General features: G+C 43.5%; 3 protein-coding genes across 3 annotated transcripts; 2 read left to right on the top strand and 1 right to left on the bottom strand.

The window, feature by feature from the left end:
* The first annotated feature begins 279 nt into the window (after positions 1–279).
* Positions 280–5,923, top strand: bcl6ab (BCL6A transcription repressor b). The gene is made up of 9 exons (XM_085140511.1): positions 280–397; positions 1,906–2,077; positions 2,255–2,476; positions 2,566–3,372; positions 3,478–3,605; positions 3,724–3,891; positions 3,975–4,105; positions 4,230–4,367; positions 4,568–5,923. Exons 1-9 carry the CDS (start codon positions 367–369, stop codon positions 4,709–4,711), a joined length of 1,941 nt encoding a protein of 646 aa, XP_084996637.1. The 5' UTR covers positions 280–366; the 3' UTR covers positions 4,712–5,923.
* Positions 5,924–7,713: 1,790 nt separating this feature from the next.
* On the bottom strand, positions 7,714–13,441 carry cmpk1 (cytidine/uridine monophosphate kinase 1). The gene is made up of 6 exons (XM_085140516.1): positions 13,173–13,441; positions 11,817–11,963; positions 11,182–11,334; positions 10,757–10,833; positions 10,410–10,506; positions 7,714–8,233 (listed from the first exon to the last, which is right to left on the bottom strand). Exons 1-6 carry the CDS (start codon positions 13,314–13,316, stop codon positions 8,192–8,194), a joined length of 660 nt encoding a protein of 219 aa, XP_084996642.1. The 5' UTR covers positions 13,317–13,441; the 3' UTR covers positions 7,714–8,191.
* A 101-nt stretch (positions 13,442–13,542) lies between these two features.
* On the top strand, positions 13,543–17,937 carry fam78ba (family with sequence similarity 78 member Ba). The gene is made up of 3 exons (XM_085140515.1): positions 13,543–14,796; positions 14,985–15,264; positions 15,616–17,937. The coding sequence occupies exons 1-3, from the start codon at positions 14,462–14,464 to the stop codon at positions 15,856–15,858; spliced, it is 858 nt and encodes a 285-aa protein (XP_084996641.1). The 5' UTR covers positions 13,543–14,461; the 3' UTR covers positions 15,859–17,937.
* Positions 17,938–18,478: the final 541 nt, after the last annotated feature.

An 18,478-nucleotide genomic window follows, 5' to 3' on the forward strand; every position in this document is an offset into this window, starting at 1 on the left:
TTTTAGAGCTACAGCAGGCGCTCATGTTCCCCTCGGTATTTATAACTCGGTCAGCTGACCTTGCACTTGGACTGATCCACTTCGCGGGGGATGCGAAGTCAGACGGGAAATAAAAAACACATTAAAAATTGCGATTTTTGACACGGGCTTTAATAACCCCACAGCTGTGTTTTAATCCCGGCGTTTATTGATCAAATGTCGGTTACTCCCCGCAGTGCTGCGGGCCCATGGCTGAAAGGCCGCCGGCGGCGGAGAGCAGCTCCTCCGCTGCTCGGAGGATGGTACGGCCCTGTGTTGAAATTCCGAGAATTGAGCCGCTCTGTTTCTTAGAACTGGATTCTCAGAACTGGATTCTCAGAACTGGTGATGCACAGAGTTTCGAGGAAACTTTTACAAGGTGACTTTTTTTCCCTTCCTATTTTCTCAGCATTACCCTCAGAAGTGTAGAGAAGTAGCAGATGCTCGTGTGGCTTCCTCGCCTCTATATCTTTCTTTCTCCTTTTCTTTCTGTGCCACTTATTTTCATTATTGCGAAGGTTTTATGGCTCCGTTAGCCAGGAGTGAAGTAAACGATTTGAGCCGTGGTAGCTGTTCAGATGGGATAGTTAGTAAAACGGTCTTAAACTTTCCTTTTATGTGTTTATTCCAGCTCACGAGGCCTGTTTGTCTTATTGTATTTTTATTATTTTTTATTATTTTTAAAAAGCCGTTCAGTTGATACCACCCTTTCACATGATCGAGGTTACACATCAACCGGGAAACAGTGGCGCAACAGGACCGGTCGGACTAGTTCAGTCAACATCTAGATTTCCTCTGCGTATTTCTTTTGTCGACACTATTTTCACTTGTTTAATTGTGCCCTTCAAACTGAGCCGACTACTTTTTTTTGATCTTTGATTCGTAAACTATCAGTTCTAACTCCGCAATCGGTGTTTAAACACCATGAAAACATATTACGAAACTTCGCGACAGCCCTTCGGACATGACAGCTGAGTAGTATTTCCATACTTGACAGGGCTTGCGCTGACCTGCTCGGCTTTAACGCACAGCAGCGAGATTACTCAGCCGCCACTCCTTGAAATCACATCCTACGAAATCATGCCGCCTCGGTTTAGTCTGAAACTGCGAAGGTTTAGAAACATATCTTTGGGTGGGGTGAGGAGGAGTGAATGTTAATGGGTTAAAGGAGATGGGTTGCAGTTAAATCGGGGAACAGGAAACCTCTCTGTGCGCGCTGGCAACCTAATCTGAGCAGCCGGGACGGAATGTGCTCAACGTCAAACGCGTTCACGGACTGTGGGCTGCCAGCAGATAGTTTGCTGTGTTTGTCCACACGCTGTGCCGCTGAAGCGGAAAGACGAGACGAGTTAAACACTTGTGACGCGGACACAAGTCACCGGTTTTACGCTTTATGTTTGCGCTTTATTTCCCGCGGTCAAGATTTGCTGCCACTTGGCAGAAGCTTGTGTAGACATTGACCCAGTGAAGCAGCGCGGCTGTTTTCCATAATATGTTAAAATGCTGATTAGAGGTTGTACTCTGTAATATCACCGTCATATAGGCTCAATTATTGTCAGAGCAGGGCTGTAAAGGTTTAGTGAGCCTCCCTTGTTTGCGTTTCTCTTTGCAATGGCGCCTCCTTTTGTCCTAACATTGTCACTTGTTTTGGTTTGAAGTTTGTTTTGAAGCTACGTTGCTCATACTGAAAAGCAGCAGCATGTTTTGAACCAGTTAAAATTTTCTGTCACTCCAGGTTTTTATTTGTGGAATAATTGAAATGTTCATACAAATAAAATCGTGTAACTTTATTTTCACCTTGTTTGTTTTTTCTTCCTACATTCAGCCCACTGTGGATCAGTTGTAGAGTTTTCCATATTGATCACACCCTTTACAACTTTTGCACAGGTTATGACAACATGGCCATGACTGCAGACGACTGCATTCAGTTCACACGCCATGCAGGTGACGTCCTGCTCAACTTCAACCGCCTGCGCAGCAGGAACATCCTCACCGATGTGTCCATACAGGTGGACGGACAGCTTTTCCGAGCTCACAAGGCCATCCTGGTGGCTTGCAGGTATACACTGTCAAAAAATCTGACTCGAGTTCACCAACACGAGACTATATATGTAACTACTATGTCATTATTTATAGTGAACAAGTTGGAATTGGGAAATTTGGTTTCGTAGCTCATACCAAACAGTTTGTGTAAACGCTAACCTTCACGATAACTATCTCTCTTTCTGTTTTACAGTGGCTTCTTTTATTCCGTGTTCATGGATCCTGAGAATGCAAACCTCAGTGCCATCAGCTTAGACCCCAAAGTAGACCCCAAGGCTTTCTCCATCCTTCTAGATTTCATGTACACATCCTGTCTGAACCTTAACGACACTGTGGTCGTGACCACCCTGAATACAGCCATCTACCTCCAGATGGAACACGTGGCCAACACTTGCCACAGATTCATTAAGTCCAGGTAAAAACCTAAAAAATAAATAAAAGAAAATGCCTTGTCTTGGGGGAAAATTAAAGAGATCTGACTTAGAGATGAATGTGTTTTTACAGGAGCGTGCAGAGTGAAGAGATACAGAGGAACTCATTGCATCTGGCTGAAGAAATCTCTGCTTTAAGGCCCGACTATGTAAACAACTGTACAGCAAACATGCCCCTTCCTCACGAGTCCAGAGGCTACATGCCCAGTGTTTTCAGGGGGATCAACACCTCTGGCTCCTATCACGTCTATGGTGACGTCTGTATTGCTGCTGAGAAATTAGAAGGTTCTCCGAACATTAGATGCTCACTAGTACCCACCACCAACATGGCTCACAATGAGTCCAATGCCATTATCTCCCACTCACTCCCATCCCACGTCGGTTACCTCCCCAGTATCATCCGCCCGGCAGTAGCTCACAGCAGCTTCCAAGGACCTGTTCCTCCAATGGAGGAAGACAGCATTCAGCACCCACAAACCAACTGTGTAAGAACGTCCCCAGGCTTTAGCAAAGGTGTCATTTGCAGTCCCCAAAGCCCCCTTAGATCTGACTGCCAGCCAAACTCACCCACTGAGTCGAGCAGCAGCAGAAATGCAAGCATGAGCCTCAAGTGGCCATCAGACTGCCCCAAAGATATGAAGGCCCGCAACTGGAAGAAGTACAAGTTCATCGTCATGAACCAGACTTCTGATGAGAATGAAAAGGAGGCTCAAGGAAACAACGCTAATGCTACCGGCGCCATGTCCCCTACACCAAGCCCTGGCAAGAGCGGTGAGGCAGGAGGACACAGTGATGCCCAGGCAGAAGAAGGAGCTGGTGACCATCAAGAAGAAAGTCCCAGATCTCAGAGTGTGGACAGCACAAGCTGCAGCAGTGTCAGGTAAAAGTGCAACTCACAGACAGATCTAATATGAAATCAGCGCTTTAAGACGTTAAGGAGCTTAAAGTAGCTTCATGCTAACGGTGCTCGTCTTCCTCGTTGCAGCAACAACAGATGCTCCACATGTGGCTGCGACAGCCCTCAGTGTATGGAAGCAGGCCACCTGTCTCCTGACTCATACAGCAAAGATGACTCCACCAAGCTACACTCGGATTATTCCATCTCCAGCTGTGGTAAGAGGAACGCACAAATATTAAACTGTTAGCTTGTCTTTAAGCTCTAAGAAGCCATTTGATCAGATTTTGTGTCAATGTTAGTCACATTTTCATTTATTTCTGCTTCTTTTTGCAGAAAACAACAGTTACATCTGCAACGGGTGCGACTCAAAGTTCTCAGACGAAGATTCTCTCAAAGAGCACATGGCCCAGGTCCACAGCGACAAGCCATACAAGTGTGACTGCTGCCAGGCTGCCTTCCGCTACAAGGGCAACCTGGCCAGCCATAAGACTGTTCACACAGGTAAGAGTCACTGCAGGCTCTGCCTCATTTTCAGAACTCAAGGAAGGGAGTTGTTGTATTCACCTGCTTTTCTTAACCTCCAGGTGCAAAGCCGTACCACTGCAACATCTGCGGAGCTCAGTTTAACCGGCCAGCCAATCTCAAGACTCATACTCGTATCCACTCTGGAGAAAAGCCATACAAGTGCGAAACGTGTGGGTCCCGATTTGTCCAGGTGAGGAGAAGACACCCCTCCCCCCCAAAAAAAACAAAAACAAAAAAACAAACAAACCCTTCTCATCTTTAGGAAAAAATTCAAGTGTAGCCTCATTATTAACATTAGTCATTTTCTCCCGCAGGTGGCCCACCTTCGTGCACATGTGTTAATTCACACGGGGGAGAAACCGTACCCTTGTGAGATCTGTGGAACGCACTTCCGTCACCTTCAGACGCTCAAGAGCCACATGCGCATTCATACCGGAGAGAAGCCTTATCATGTAAGCTTCCTAGTCACCTTCCCCTCTTTATCCAACGTGTCTGCTGGCTAAAAAGAGAGTAATCCCATCATGCCGGTGATCCATATGCCTGTCAATAGTTATAATTCCTGACTGGTAATCCTGGAAAGAGCTAACTGATCTGAGCTGTCCATTTATAAACAGGGATTCTAAATAATGCTTTTATTTCTCCTTTACTTTAGTGTGAAAAATGTGACCTCCACTTCAGACACAAGAGTCAGCTGAGGCTTCACCTGCGACAGAAGCACGGGGCCGTCACTAACACCAAGGCTCAGTATCGCAGGTCTCCCGGCAACATCATTACAGGCCTGGCGAACTCCTGCTGAGCGTGCTGCAGACCTTCATTCCCCCCCCCCCCCCCCAAACTTTTTTCTTTCACCAGCCAGCATGCTGTCAAAAATTCAATTTTTTTTCTAAACACAACCAGAAATTTGTGTTGCCCTTTACGTATTTGTACGTGATGCACATACTTTATGTAAGTTCTTTGTGAATGTTTAGCGACAGAATGTACTTTTTTTTTTAATGTGAATTTAAAACTTCTTTTTTGGCAAATCACTCAACACAGTGTCTGAATTGAAGGACAGCCCTCATTTTCGTACGCATTGAGAATCACTGTTACACTTGTGCTTCAGCTGTAGATATGACTTCGCCCGTTAGTGTGGTCTTTTGCAGTCTTACGCCGTTATTTGTTTGTTTGCCAAGGCTTGCCTGTAAATAAGATAATATATATATATTTTAAGATTGCCATCTGCTGGCAGAGTACGAATATATTTACATTTTTCTTAATGCAGTAAGCTTTACTGACTGTCAGTAACACCAGGAATTGTTGTTTTGATGTGTCATAGGTTGTGGTACTTATTGCAATAAGCATAGCTTGTCAGTCATTTAAGCAAATGTTTTTATTGTATTGTACAGTTTTCCCTTTTTATTTCTGGGTTAATGTTGTTGTTTTGCACATGCACATGATGCTGTAATTCATATATTTTCTTACTTTTATTCACGTATTTCTACTTAACATGTCAAAAAAGCTTGTTAAAATCAGTTCTCAGCACTTGCATTCTTATTTATATATATTTTTTTATTTTTCTTGGCTGAATTCTTTTGCATTTGGTGCTGCATTGATCCGTTTTTCTCAGCAGGATCATTAAACTTTGATAATCTTTTTACCTTGTGTGTCATAGTTCAATCGGACTAACCAGTTGAATCATTAGTGCCTTACAGTCACACGTTTCTGCTAGCTGCTTTCTCTGACTGCCCATTAAGGCATTTTACTGTCAACAATACGACTGCTGCAGTGAACTGCTTCTGTGATGCATTTCCCGTTTCGCATTTGGTACTTTGCCCTGTTATTATGTGAAAGCATGTCAAGGTACTGGTTTTTTTTGAAAGCTTCTGTTCTGTAATGTGTAGCTCTTTAAATGCAGACACCAGGCCTCAAGCTAAAACACTCAGGAATATTAGTAATATGTAAGCAAATGTCTGTAACTACAGATTTTATTACAAACACAAAAATAAAATGTTTATTATATAGCACACAATGCAGCATTTGTTTTCATTATTTTTAAGAAACATGATTCGAGCAATGAGTCATCCCAGCATTTAAAATTCATAACTGAATATTGTAGACATGTGGGAAATGTAGAGTATATATAAAACCTCATCTCCCTTTGTTGTCAGTTTATATTTGTTTTTTAAAAAATTAGTGATGGAGGGAATCAGTTCCTATGAAGACCAACAAAGCAATGGCTGAATGAAATGCTGAGATATGTATGTACATTTGAAGGTACATATTCTTCTTACTGACAGAGATGCACATGCTTTGATTGTTACATCAGTTCAGTAAAAGATAAACAATTAAAAGACAAAGCTCCAGAAATATCACAGGACAAATGCTGCCAGCACCCTTTTCTATATTTTTACTCAGTTAGTGAAATTCCAAACAATCACACAAACTAGTTTCTTATTTTATTTTATTTATTTATTTTTATTTACATCAGCTTTTCTTTATGACATATTAAAACAGACATATTATGGAAATTGCGCTTCACCGAGCATATACTGTGATGTTTGGCGCCACCTGCTGGTTTATTAGTATGGAAACGAGGAGCTGTGGCTTGTCTACAAACTACATCCAGTCAGATACATAAACTGTTGGACAATGACACTTTTTTTTAAGTTTTGCATCTGTTCACCGTCACAAAGGTGGCATATAATTTTAAACAAAAGTGTAGACTTTCATCTTTAATCCAAGGGATCTAATCAGGAATTACAGCCACATTCAGAGGCTTAAAATTAACTGGAGGTGCAGTTTCCTGGCCTGGTGACGCCAGTTTCATGATTATTCCATGCATTTGGTATCTTTTCATTGAAACTCACAATATGATGAATGTCAAAAAGAAATGTTGATTAAAGTGAAGGACGCTGTAATTGGGCGTATTTAACCAAGTCAAGAACACGCTTGAGGAGATGAGTGTATCACTGTTGAGGTCTACAATCACGAGGAACCTTCACGGATGTAAATACAGAGTTTACAGCAAGGCTGAAACTACTGGTTACACTCAAGAACAAGAAAGCCAGATTAGACTTTTCCAGAAAACATCAGAGAATCTTTGGACAGATGAAACCAAGATGAACTTGTAGCAGAATGATGGGAAGAGAGACGTGTGGAGAAGGGGAGAAACTGCTCATCTGATCTGAAGCTCACCTCATTATATGTGGAGGAAGTATTGTGACATGTGGATGAATGGCTGCCAGTGGAACCGGCTCACTAGTGTTTATGATTATGTGACTGCTGATAGAAGCAGCAGGATGAAAAACGAAGTGTTCAGGGCTATACTCCCTGCGCAGATTCAGAAAAACATATTTATCCATTTGTTCTACAGTATTTTCATCCAAGTACTAAAAACAATTCTTGTATTTAAAACTATGTGCTTTACTTTGGACCCTCTGAAAATAGGAGACTGTATTAAATGGTTGCAATTCCTAAACAATTAAAGAAAAACATCTGAAAAAGTGAAACACGGCATTTTAGTCACATATTGATTGGTTTTATAATCCACTGCGGTGTCGACAGAGGTAACACAAAAGAGACGGCACTCTTAAAAGAACTTAAAAGCGGACACAGCGCATACTTAACGTCACCTAATCTTCATTTTCACTATCACTAATTCCAGCTCGCATAGGCGCGATGATGCGTGTTCTGGAATAATAATGTGGGCATTCATCGTCAAATTGAAGCTTATCACAGGAACACGTAGCAGATACTGACACGCGGCACAAAAGCAAGTGTTCATGCTGTAGTGTTTACTGGACAAGTAAACATGAGATGGATGTTGTATTCATTTTATTTGGATGGCAGAGAGGCTATATGTGGTTCAGTACAGACTTAACTCCTTCCTTGTCATCAGATCAAACATTTTTTTATCAAGAGCGAGATAGCTTCTACCAATGACCCTGAAAACATTTGTAATACGTACAGTTTTTCTTAGACTTTCGGTGCTGCGAGTGCCTTTGACAAAAGAAGTGTGTCTCTAAGCTGAGGCCCCAGACGATGAGGAAAGACTACACTGTGACCTCTTCTGAATAATAACTAGTTCATCACAAGTAGCCGCTTGGCATTGCTACCTCCACATTCATACACATTTTACATCCTCACAAATAAACAGTACAGCGTTTACAAAAGACACAAAGTCAAGATTAACCAAATGTAAAAAGTCATATGAATGAACATATAAACTTATTATAGTGTAAATGCAGTTGATAAAAAGAAAAATAAAAGATAAATGAATGTTGGCAGTTGGCGAAACTCAACCCTCTTTGTCTAGGATGGCTTTCACATCAGCGAACACCTGGAAGAGACAAAAAGCAACGTGTTAGAAAGCCTGAACTACTGGAAGAGCTGCAGGTGAAGCTTATCTCGCTGTCCGTGGCTATGAAGTACTGTTTTTAATCACAGGTGCAACAAAAACTCAATAAAAACTAGAAGTCCAGTAAAGGTCGCCTCTTTGACATGCCTGAGCAGCTGTTCTGAATACTTCAATCAATCTTTATTTATAAAGCACTTTTCATACAGAAATGTAGCACAAAGTGCTTTACATGGTTAAAAGCAGCCCACCCCATCCCGCCCTCCAATTCACTCCCCACACTCTCATTAACATAAGCGGTCATGGATACACACTGAGCTCCTCCGGCAGGCTGTTCCACAGACAAGGACCATACCACTGAAAAGCTGCCTCTCCGTGAGTATGTGTCCTGACTTTAGGAACAATCAAAAGGCCAGTGCCAGAGGACCTCAGGGTCCGCGAGGGTTCATATGGTAGAAGCAGATCTGAAAGATAAGAAGACCCGAGACCATTAAGACATTTAAAAAACAATAAAAGAACTTTAAAATCGATCCTGAAACACTCGGGGAGCCAGTGCAGCGATTCTAAAACCGGTGTAATGTGGGCCCGCCCTCTGGTCTTCGTCAGCACACGAGCTGCAGAGTTTTGTAAAAGTTGTAAAGGTGAAATATTCTTTTTAGGAAGACCAGAGAGCAGGGCATTACAGTAATCAATGCGACTGGTAATAAAAGCATGCATCAACATCTCCGTGTTGGCCCGAGAGAGAATAGAACAGACTCTGGCTATATTCTTTAGATGATAAAATCCAATTTTGGTTACATGTTTAATATGTGGGATAAAACCAAGCTCAGAGTCAAAAATAACACCCAGGTTTTTCACTTCTAGTGAAGGACATAGTGAAAATGCCTGTAATTTAGACAAGAGTTTCTCTCTCTGAGCCTCAAGACCGATGATTAAAACTTCAGTCTTGTCCTGGTTAAGCTGTAAAAAGTTTTCTGCCATCCAAGATTTTATATCTAGAATACAGTTAAAAAGGGCATCCATTGGTCTAGTGTCATCAGGAGACACGGAGATGTACAGCTGAGTATCATCAGCGTAACTGTGGAAGTTCACTCCATGCCTCCTGTTGACACCGCCAAGAGGGAGCATATACAAATTAAAAAGTACAGGGCCTAAAACCGACCCTTGGGGCACACCACAAGTCATTCTATGGGCACTTTTGTGTCTGCGATGAGTGCTGGATGTCCGTCAAGTGTGTCCGAGTGGCAGATAAAAGTGGATGATGTCATATGGGTAACAAATCTTTGGATGCAGTAAATGACAGACATGCCAGGTAAACCCAGGACAGGTTGCCAGTCTGTCAAAGGGCTAATGTATATGCAAATAATTATAAAGACAATTTAGTTATTAAAAAAAAAAAAAACCTAAAATGTCTTAAACTCTCTGATTAGTGTGACTCAGGTTTGGGTTGTAGCATGAGAAAAAACAAATAACTTGCTCCAGCACTTTTTTCTTCTTCCACTTTTAAAAGTGGAAAAAGGTCATTTTGTGCGCATGGTCACGGTTACACCAAAATACTGTTTGGAAATTTGTGCGTGCGTGAAAAAAGTGTAAGATTTGTGTCTATGGAAATGAATTAGTAGACTAAAGGTCATGACTATTTCATGAACTGCTGTGAGACTGTGTTAAATGTTAACGACAGGAGAATAGAAAACGCTGGGATGAAAGATTCCTTCTCTGAAAAGTTGAGTGAGAAGTGATGAGATGAGCTCTCATCACCAGCGATGATTTTCTCTGGGAAACTTTGGGCCCAATGTGAAACTGCAGAACAGGCCTTATCTAAAAATAGTGATGCAGAGGTGCACAAGGAAATGACCCTGAAAGGGAGATTGGTGGATTTACTGAACATCACAACCACCATATGATGGCAGCCTTGGTACGAAAACCTGTCAAAATACCTGTTTGCCCAAACTACCAGTTCCCCCCAACAGTCCCAACAGCATTCGATCTAAAATGTGAAAAATTACAACTTGAAAACATCCTGGGTGCATGATGGGGGACTGAATCTACAAGTAGCATTCTTCACATAATCTCTCTCACATATTCAGGGCTTGTTTGCCTTAACTGGCCTCTATGGGAGGCATTCCTGAATGTTTTCCTGCAGTCGACGCTGTTTACTCACCTCATCCACTGAGCGAGAAGCATCTATAGTGTGCACCTTGCCTTGTTTCTCATACAGGTCAATGATTGGTCGTGTAGACTGCAGGTAGGTTTGGATTCTGCAATGAAGAAAAATATGGCATGTTATCGGGGTCAGATGACACAAGGGACTCCGAGCAGACATAAATTAGGTCAAAAACATTTGTGCAGGTATCCACCAGTAAGTTAAATGGGGCAGACAAATGTATAGTGATCAGACATGCATGTTTTTCCTATAGAGGGGAAAAAACGAACACAGGAAATGGAGGACTCAGTGGTATATTATTAAATTAAAACAGATTAAAGGTCTGACTCAGTAGAGAACTGCACCTTTTCTCCAGGCTCTCCCTGTTGTCATCTGTTCGTCCACTGCTCTTTCCTCTTTCTAGACATCTGTTGATGCAAACCTGTAGACAGAAGAGTCAAAATCAGTGCAAAATAACTCGCAAAACATCAGCTCAGCACAGCAGAACCACATTTCCACCAAAAGTACTTTTAAGAACTTTTAATTCCAGGATGTTTTTTCCCCACTGAAATCTAAAAACTTAAGATGATTTGCCAGATGTAAGAACATGCTCTTTTTACACTTTAGGTTTGTGGGTGACTACACAACAATTTGACATCACTCTACTTCAGCAGGTGGTAGCAATACAGAAGATGAGAATGAAGCAAATAAATGTTAAATGATTTCTCTGTATCCTCATTTAAACAGCAACCCCTGCTGTGAAATGGACAATAAAAGGTCCATGACTTACCTCATTGCTGCAGTCAAAGAAAAGCACAAATTTAACATCAGCTTTTTCATCCATGACACTATTCCACCCCTGAAGGTTGTCCTCGTTTCGGGGGAAACCATCGATGAGAAACCGGAACTTATTCTCATTTTCCTTCATCGTCGCTTCCATGGCCTAACAAAACGGGAAGAACAAACAGGAAATATTTTGCATTTGAGATTTTTTTTTTTTTGCATCTGTAACAGTTGATATCATGATGCTGACATACTTAAAATTAAAATTAGTCTCTCAGTGCAGCAAACAGACCACAGTCACCCAAGAAAGTGATTCTGAAACACTACCAGTAAACTCTAGCAAAAGTATCTAACATACAACTTAAAATACATTTTTTGTCTCTTTAGTTTAGAAAAACAAAGCATTATAACCTGAATGATAAACAGAAAGAAATCATTCACATTACATTCAAATAACTAAATTGTCGGGGTTTTGGAGAAAAATGTAAATATTAAAAGTTAAAACTCCGTTTTGTAGAATTTTTTTGTTTGAACAAATAGTGTAAAAGTGTAGTTGAAAACAGGTCTGACCTGCAGCCGACACAAACAAACAGGATTTTCTTTCTAGGCGAACCAGATTTACAACCTGTATTCAATACACACCTTCCTGAGTAAGTTGATGGTGATCTCCACTGGGACGATTTTGCCCTCTTTGATGTAGTTGGCAATGAGCTGTCCAAACTCTGACTCTTCTCTGGCTCGCTCTTCCCTGAGTAAATCCCCAGCTGACAAATGGGTGTAGCCATAACTCTGAGAAACACACAAATTTCTAAATTGAATCAAGTAACTGTGATGAGAATGGAAAACTATTTTCCGGGTGTGTACATTTCTGTGAACACTGCGACAGCCTTTACAGACAGCATAAATCTTTCTAACTCGCAGGCTGAGCAGAAAAAAAGAGTCAGTCCTGAATGAAAGCACTGAATGAAAGGAGCCTCTATGCCTCTAGCTGCCACAAGGCCCGATCGCTGCACTTGAAGCATGGCAGCCAACACCCAGTAACATCCGTGAACAAGGGTAGCTATAAAGTCTCTCTCTCAAAGAAGCTGTGTCTGCCAAACACACATCAAAGAATCCACGGCGGCCCCCAGTAGAGCTGCAGCTTCAGGAGCTTCAGACAAACATCAAAGCAGCAGCCTCATTACGAGTCCTGGCTTTGCTTTGCTGACTTTCAGGATGATCTGATGAAATAAATAAAATAACTTTTTGTTCTGGCCCGACTGAACAAATAAATTATGGGTTAAAGAAAACTTCCAGTAATGTACAACAGCCTCTTTCCCCCGATACTTTGATTCTTTTAAAAAATGTTTTCTTACTACATTCCTGACAACAGATATTACTGACATGTGTTGACGTGTGCCTTGCCTTATCAGCAGGGTGGGGTGATTAGTTCCTTGTCCAAACCTGTCTGTATCTATGTCATTATTTGTTTCTGATCGTTCAAAGTCAAGGCTAGTGTGGCCAAGTGCACTCCAGACTCGCACTGACATTACATAACCCCATCTGCACAGATAGTGTATTGACTTTTCTTCAGTGCTATCACCCTATCTCCTGTTTGTTCTACGAAAACAGGTATTATTTAGCCCATTCATCCAGTCGCAGGACTCCACAAATACCTTATTCTTTGCTGCTCTCACTCAATTGTGAAGAATTATTGTCATCGAGTCTCCTTGAAGAAATAAATATATTAAAATATAGCTCCTGCTTCTCTTTCGGCACTTAATCTGGATATCCTGTGAGGTGAACAAGCTAGCTGCCTGGCTAACGCATAGGTTCGTTTTAGAGGACAACCGGAAGTGACAGAAAACTGGGATACTATCCGATAATAAAAGATGCTACTAAAGTCGCAACAATTAAAAAAGAGATATAAAGACATATCCCCCTGAACCACATTTGCACCACGTCATTCACAACCCTGCTCGATGAAGAGGGCCCTTTTCATTGCCCTTTCTCTCATACCTCCACGATTTTGGAGCACTGGGTTCCTTTGCCGGCGCCAGGCCCGCCCAACACGAACACAACCTGCGGCTTCATCACCAGCGACACCCGGTACAGCAAGCTCGGGACCTTCTGCGACAAGTTACCGAACAAACGGCCGATCATAAACTAGCGCCACCGGCTGCGGGTACGACCCGGCGACGTATGGATATATAATAATAGTATTAATAAGCCGAGCTGGCCGGTGTATGCGTGTCAGTGCAAGTTGATGTCAAACGACACTACTTCCGCTATCGAGCAAATCCACCAATGGCGTTCCACTCTAGCGTGACGCATGCTCGTAGACACGCCCGCGTGCACTTGTTATTTTTTTTCAATGCAGAGGTCGGGTGACGCCCCTCCCTCCTCTACCTCCACACAGCATCAGCACCTCGAAACCGAACAACTCGACCCTCCGCGGGAAGAGGATGCTCTCCGGCCCGTGAGGCTGCGCGGCAACAACGAGACCGATAGCCTGACGGTATAGTCGCTGTTTCCCTGCCTGCACGTTTATGCCGCCTCGCTGCCTCCATTCATATTGCACCATTCATGCATCCCCAAGAATGGAAACTCGCTGCGAGGAAAGGGAAAAAAAAGAGAAACATTAAAATAACCCTCTGCGGCCCCGGTGGCTCGCTTTCGTAAGACATCGTCCTCGCTCGTTTTTTGGTGAAGCTTCCTTTTCATGGCGGGCTTAAAGTGATGAGGACCCCCGATTTTGGCTTGTGAGGGCGCCTCGCGAATGTAGGGCTAGTACGGGAAAAGCCGAGCAAACAAAAGGCATCCAGACCCCCTCCTCCTCTGACGCACCTGGCTGCCCTGTCGCCACTTGACATGACAGCGCAGAGCCGGGAGCAGAGCAGCAGGATCAAGGGGCACCGACGTGCGGCCGGACGTGCGGACTCGACGGGGAACACAGGAGCCTGCGGACGCTCGGCGGAGAGGCAGCAGCAGCAGCCCAGGGGAGGCCGGATTGCAGTTTCTGGGGACGAGCGCCAAGGGCAGTGCGGCAGTCAGCAGGCAGACCGGGGGGAGGAGGCTGCGAAGATCTGCGATACTTCCCCCCAAGTCAACACTGCTGTCTCACCTCCATATCATCCTAAAGATCTTATGGTGGAAGTTTTAATTTTTCATCAATGGTGACTGTTGCTTATTCCCCTAGCTTTTTTCTTCTTCTTCTTGCCCCTTTCTTCCTTTATCCAATCAGTGATTATGTGCAATTAAAGGATTAGATCTGCTCTTGAGGCAAGGGTGGAACCCTGAGGGGACTGATGTGCATACTGGCCAGGTATCATCGGCTCCCGTCTTCTCTGGCTTTGCTCATTCTGCTTGTCGCCTGCACTATGGGCTGTATTCAGAGCATCGCATGCAAGCCCCGCATCAGACGGGAGAACATTGTAGTGTATGAGGTGTCCGCCTCTATTGACCAATGTCCCACCATCATTGAGGAGAACTCACCGATTGTGCTCCGCTACAAGACGCCTTACTTCAGGGCCTCAGCGGGAGTCGTGATGCCACCAGTGCCCCGCAACGAAACCTGGGTGGTGGGCTGGATCCAAGCTTGCACCCAGATGGAGTTCTACAATACCTATGGCGATATTGGCATGTAAGTGTGTAGAAGACGCCATCAAACTTCTCTTGCTCACTGTGGGCCTCTAAGGTTTGCATGTGATTCTCTCACACACACACATCTAGACCAAAACCCTGGACCTGGCACTGCCACACACACACTCACACAAAAACAAAGTCTCTCATCCTCTGCTTCTCTGTGTCCTCCTTTGTCCGCTGCTGCAGGTCCAGCTGGGAGTTACCAGAACTGCGAGAGGGTCGGGTCAAGGCCATCAGTGACTCGGATGGTGTCAGCTACCCCTGGTATGGCAACACCACAGAGACGGTCACCCTCACCGGCCCTACATCCAAACCGTCCCGTCTGACGGTCAGCATGAACGACAACTTCTACCCCAGTGTGACCTGGGCTGTCCCCATCAGCAACAGCAACACACCCATGCTGACCCACATCACCAGGGACCAGAGTTTCATCACCTGGTTGGTGGCCATGAACTCTGTCACAAAGGTAGGCCCGAAACACAGCGATCCTGCCTTTGTTCCCACATCACGATAAGAGGGGAGGGGGGAGAAAAACAGCCGTATATCTTCAGAAACCACTCTCCCATTTCACACTGGCTATGATGTAATCACTTTCTCCTGCACTTTCCCAGTCTGGTGTAAAGTTACAAAATATCTCATCATTACCTTCAACTCTCCTGATGTAGCAGCGGCATCAGAAGTCAGTCCAGCACAACATGTGAATCTGGATGTGTTGTCTTTTAAAAGAGATATTTTATTAAATATTGGTCTTGGTCTTAAATGATCATCAGCAAGCACATCAACCATATTAACACGATGGCTCTGTCTCCTCTTCCAGGAGCGTATAGTGTTGCAGACGGTGCGGTGGCGGATGCGGGTGGATATCGCCGTGGATCCAGACATGCCGCTGGGCTCTCGGGCCTCACTGGTGGGCCGCCCCTACCAGGAGCAACCGCACATCCTCAACTACCAGGAACCCATCCCTCCCAACGCGCTGGGGAGGCCGAACGCCAACGATGCCCAAGTGCTAATGTGGAGGCCGCGGAGAGGGGCGCCGCTTGTCGTCATACCGCCAAAATAAGAGAGTGAAATGTTTGCACACACAAAAATATGATTGTTCCCTTTTGGAAAAAAAAGAAGTGGAGGGGGGGGTGTAAATGGATAGGAAAGTAAGCCCGATGGTTGCCCCCCCCCCTCCACCCCTCTGTGGCTTCTTCTTCCTGAATGATTCAAATGGACTATCGCGATTAGCCGGTACGGATATTACATCTGGGATCTGACGTAGCACAAGAAGTCCACAGCAAACTATTTGTCAAGGACCTGGAGCTGCATCAAAGCTTGTTTGAACCCCCTCACATGCTTTGGACTGGAATATAGAGTTATGCCTGCCTTTTAGCTGAGAAGGAAAAGCTGTTTTTAGATGTATCGCAGAGGTATTAGACCACAACAAGAACTGCATCCTGCATCCTTATGTAGACCCTATTGCATGAGAATGAGAGGAACACACAAAAAAAACCCTCTCCTTGGAGAACTTTCGAATAGCATTTGTTTTGTATAACTTGTTACCTGAAGACATTTTGATTGAAAAGTCAGCCAAAAAGAAAACAAAAAATACAGAGGGCTGGTAAACCTCATCAGTGCCAACAAAGGCCTTCAGCAATCTCAGTATTAAAGGATGTATACAGATCATTTAAAAGAGACAAAGTATTATACAAATCTTTTTAGGTGAAGAATAAACTCGTACATCGACCAGATTGTAACAACAGCACCCACTTGGCATAAAAGTCTGGGAGAAGAGAAAAAAAAACAGCCTGCTGTAGTTTTCACTTGAGTTCTGCTAATACACCAAACTTACGCACCCAGCATAGTTTCTTGCCTCAGTTGTGCAGCTGATGCTGTTTTGTTTTTTTGGGGGGTTTTTTTTGGATGGGTGTCAGATTTGTCGGAGGGATGAGCCAAATCTGTTGCTACCTTAAATAAATAATGTCAGCTATGCGTTCAATAAGTGCAGCGTAAATGACTTGGAGCAGTGCCGGACAACAGATTTGAAACAAGAAGGCGATAGCAGTCAGCACATATATCACAGGTGGAGCGAGGCCAAACTGTCCCGAGGCTACATTTGATGTTGCACTACAATCCAGGGAATAGAAATGTACCCGTGATGGTTTTGCCGGTGTGAAACTAAGCCAGACACCATTTTAAAAATGGGTTTTATTTGGATCCGTACCAGCGCTGCTTCTGTGACGTCATACTGATTATTTGTCCGGCAGATTTCTGCAGATAAACACGCAGATGAAGACCGTCACGGCGTCGTGGCCACGGCCCGTCCTGGGCCTCCGTCCAGGTCCCTGCCTGCCACTCTGCACAAGTCACATGACTCATCTTCCATCTGTGCTTCTCTCCAGGTTCACGCCTCACCTTCCCATATGCCCGCTCTCTTTTCTCCCCTGGTTGCACACCTCATACACGCAGGCTAGGGCCATACCGAAGTCACAAATCCTTTCTGAGATCCACAACTATGCAAACATTGTCTGTGTCTGGAGTAAAACTGCTGGAAACACTGCAAAATAAACAGGAAAATAGGCTAAATGAGTTCTCCCACCAACGCCCTGCCATCTTATTTTATGCTGCTTTTATCTGCTGGGATCAATGTTGAATAAAAATGATTGTTGCTACCAATTAAAAAGTACACAGAGGTTAAAATAGGTCATATTAATTCAGTGTATCTTCATTGGTCACAGCACCTCGGCTCATTCAGCCATCTGTTGCTATAGAGACCGGTTTGGTTTTCCTGAGTGCACTGCAACTGGAACTGAAAAAAAAGAAAAGGAAAGAAAACGAAAAGAACTGTTCAAAATATTCATGGGTGTGCCGACATCTGTGTGCGAGGATTAGAGAGAGTGTATGTGTGGGGGCGCTCACACACACACACACACGCAGGTAGACTTTGATGTAAGATGAGATCAAGGCAGCGCTGGTTGTTTCAGCATGAAAAAAGACTTTAATTTATTCATTTGTTGTTACATAAAAAGCTTTTCTTTTTGTTTTTCTGAATTTAAATAACCCTAAAACGAGCGCTTTTGATATACATGTTCAGACTATGAGTAGCAAGGTCAAAGCAGTCGTTTCAGTTTTATGTGAAATTTCATCTTTTATTTTTTTTTAAAAAAGGGGAAAAAGGACATTCAGCATCTTTGGACAGAGGTAACCCCTCCTCTTTGCAGCAAGTTTACTCCTCCTTCCACCACTAGATGGAAGTGCTGTCAAGGATTCGCCTCCCGTTTGCTTTGTAAATGAATACACAGTATTTCTTATCGCAGTTCTTTCGTTCCCAAACAATGTTTTTATTATTACTTAGAAAACCTCCCACTAATGTCAAAGAAAGAAAACACACAAACAAAAACCACACAAGCTCCTCGTACTGATAATACAAACAGCTCTTTTGCCCTTTCAGAAAAAATGTTCAAGTATAGGAAATAAAAATGTTTTAGCCCCTTCGAAACAAACTGAACACCACATGGACGACAAGAACTGGTTATTTAAACAGACTAAATGACTGACTTATAGAAAGTTTACGAAAGGTCCCAAAGTGCCCAAATGTTTTTTCTTTGTGATTTACAATATATGCTTTGGTTTGTTTGTTTGTTTCTGAACGAAGACGTTATCTGTCTTATCCAGCATGTAACATCTGGTTTATGACT

This window comes from Neolamprologus multifasciatus, chromosome 18, assembly GCF_963576455.1.
Source record: "Neolamprologus multifasciatus chromosome 18, fNeoMul1.2, whole genome shotgun sequence".
In the NCBI taxonomy this organism is placed as follows: domain Eukaryota; kingdom Metazoa; phylum Chordata; class Actinopteri; order Cichliformes; family Cichlidae; genus Neolamprologus; species Neolamprologus multifasciatus.

Bases quoted from the DNA above. Each gene is read 5' to 3' on its own strand.
- fam78ba (XM_085140515.1), top strand. From the start codon at position 14,462: ATGTGCATACTGGCCAGGTATCATCGGCTCCCGTCTTCTCTGGCTTTG. The intron at 14,797-14,984 runs GTAAGTGTGTAG...CCGCTGCTGCAG, and splicing joins ACCTATGGCGATATTGGCAT to GTCCAGCTGGGAGTTACCAG. The intron at 15,265-15,615 runs GTAGGCCCGAAA...CTCCTCTTCCAG, and splicing joins CCATGAACTCTGTCACAAAG to GAGCGTATAGTGTTGCAGAC.
- cmpk1 (XM_085140516.1), bottom strand. From the start codon at position 13,316: ATGATCGGCCGTTTGTTCGGTAACTTGTCGCAGAAGGTCCCGAGCTTG. The intron at 11,964-13,172 runs GTATGAGAGAAA...TGTGTTTCTCAG, and splicing joins AGTGCTCCAAAATCGTGGAG to AGTTATGGCTACACCCATTT. The intron at 10,507-10,756 runs GTGCAGTTCTCT...TCTTCATTGCAG, and splicing joins AGGGAGAGCCTGGAGAAAAG to AATCCAAACCTACCTGCAGT.
- bcl6ab (XM_085140511.1), top strand. From the start codon at position 367: ATGCACAGAGTTTCGAGGAAACTTTTACAAG. The intron at 3,373-3,477 runs GTAAAAGTGCAA...TCCTCGTTGCAG, and splicing joins ACAAGCTGCAGCAGTGTCAG to CAACAACAGATGCTCCACAT. The intron at 4,106-4,229 runs GTGAGGAGAAGA...TTTCTCCCGCAG, and splicing joins GTGGGTCCCGATTTGTCCAG to GTGGCCCACCTTCGTGCACA.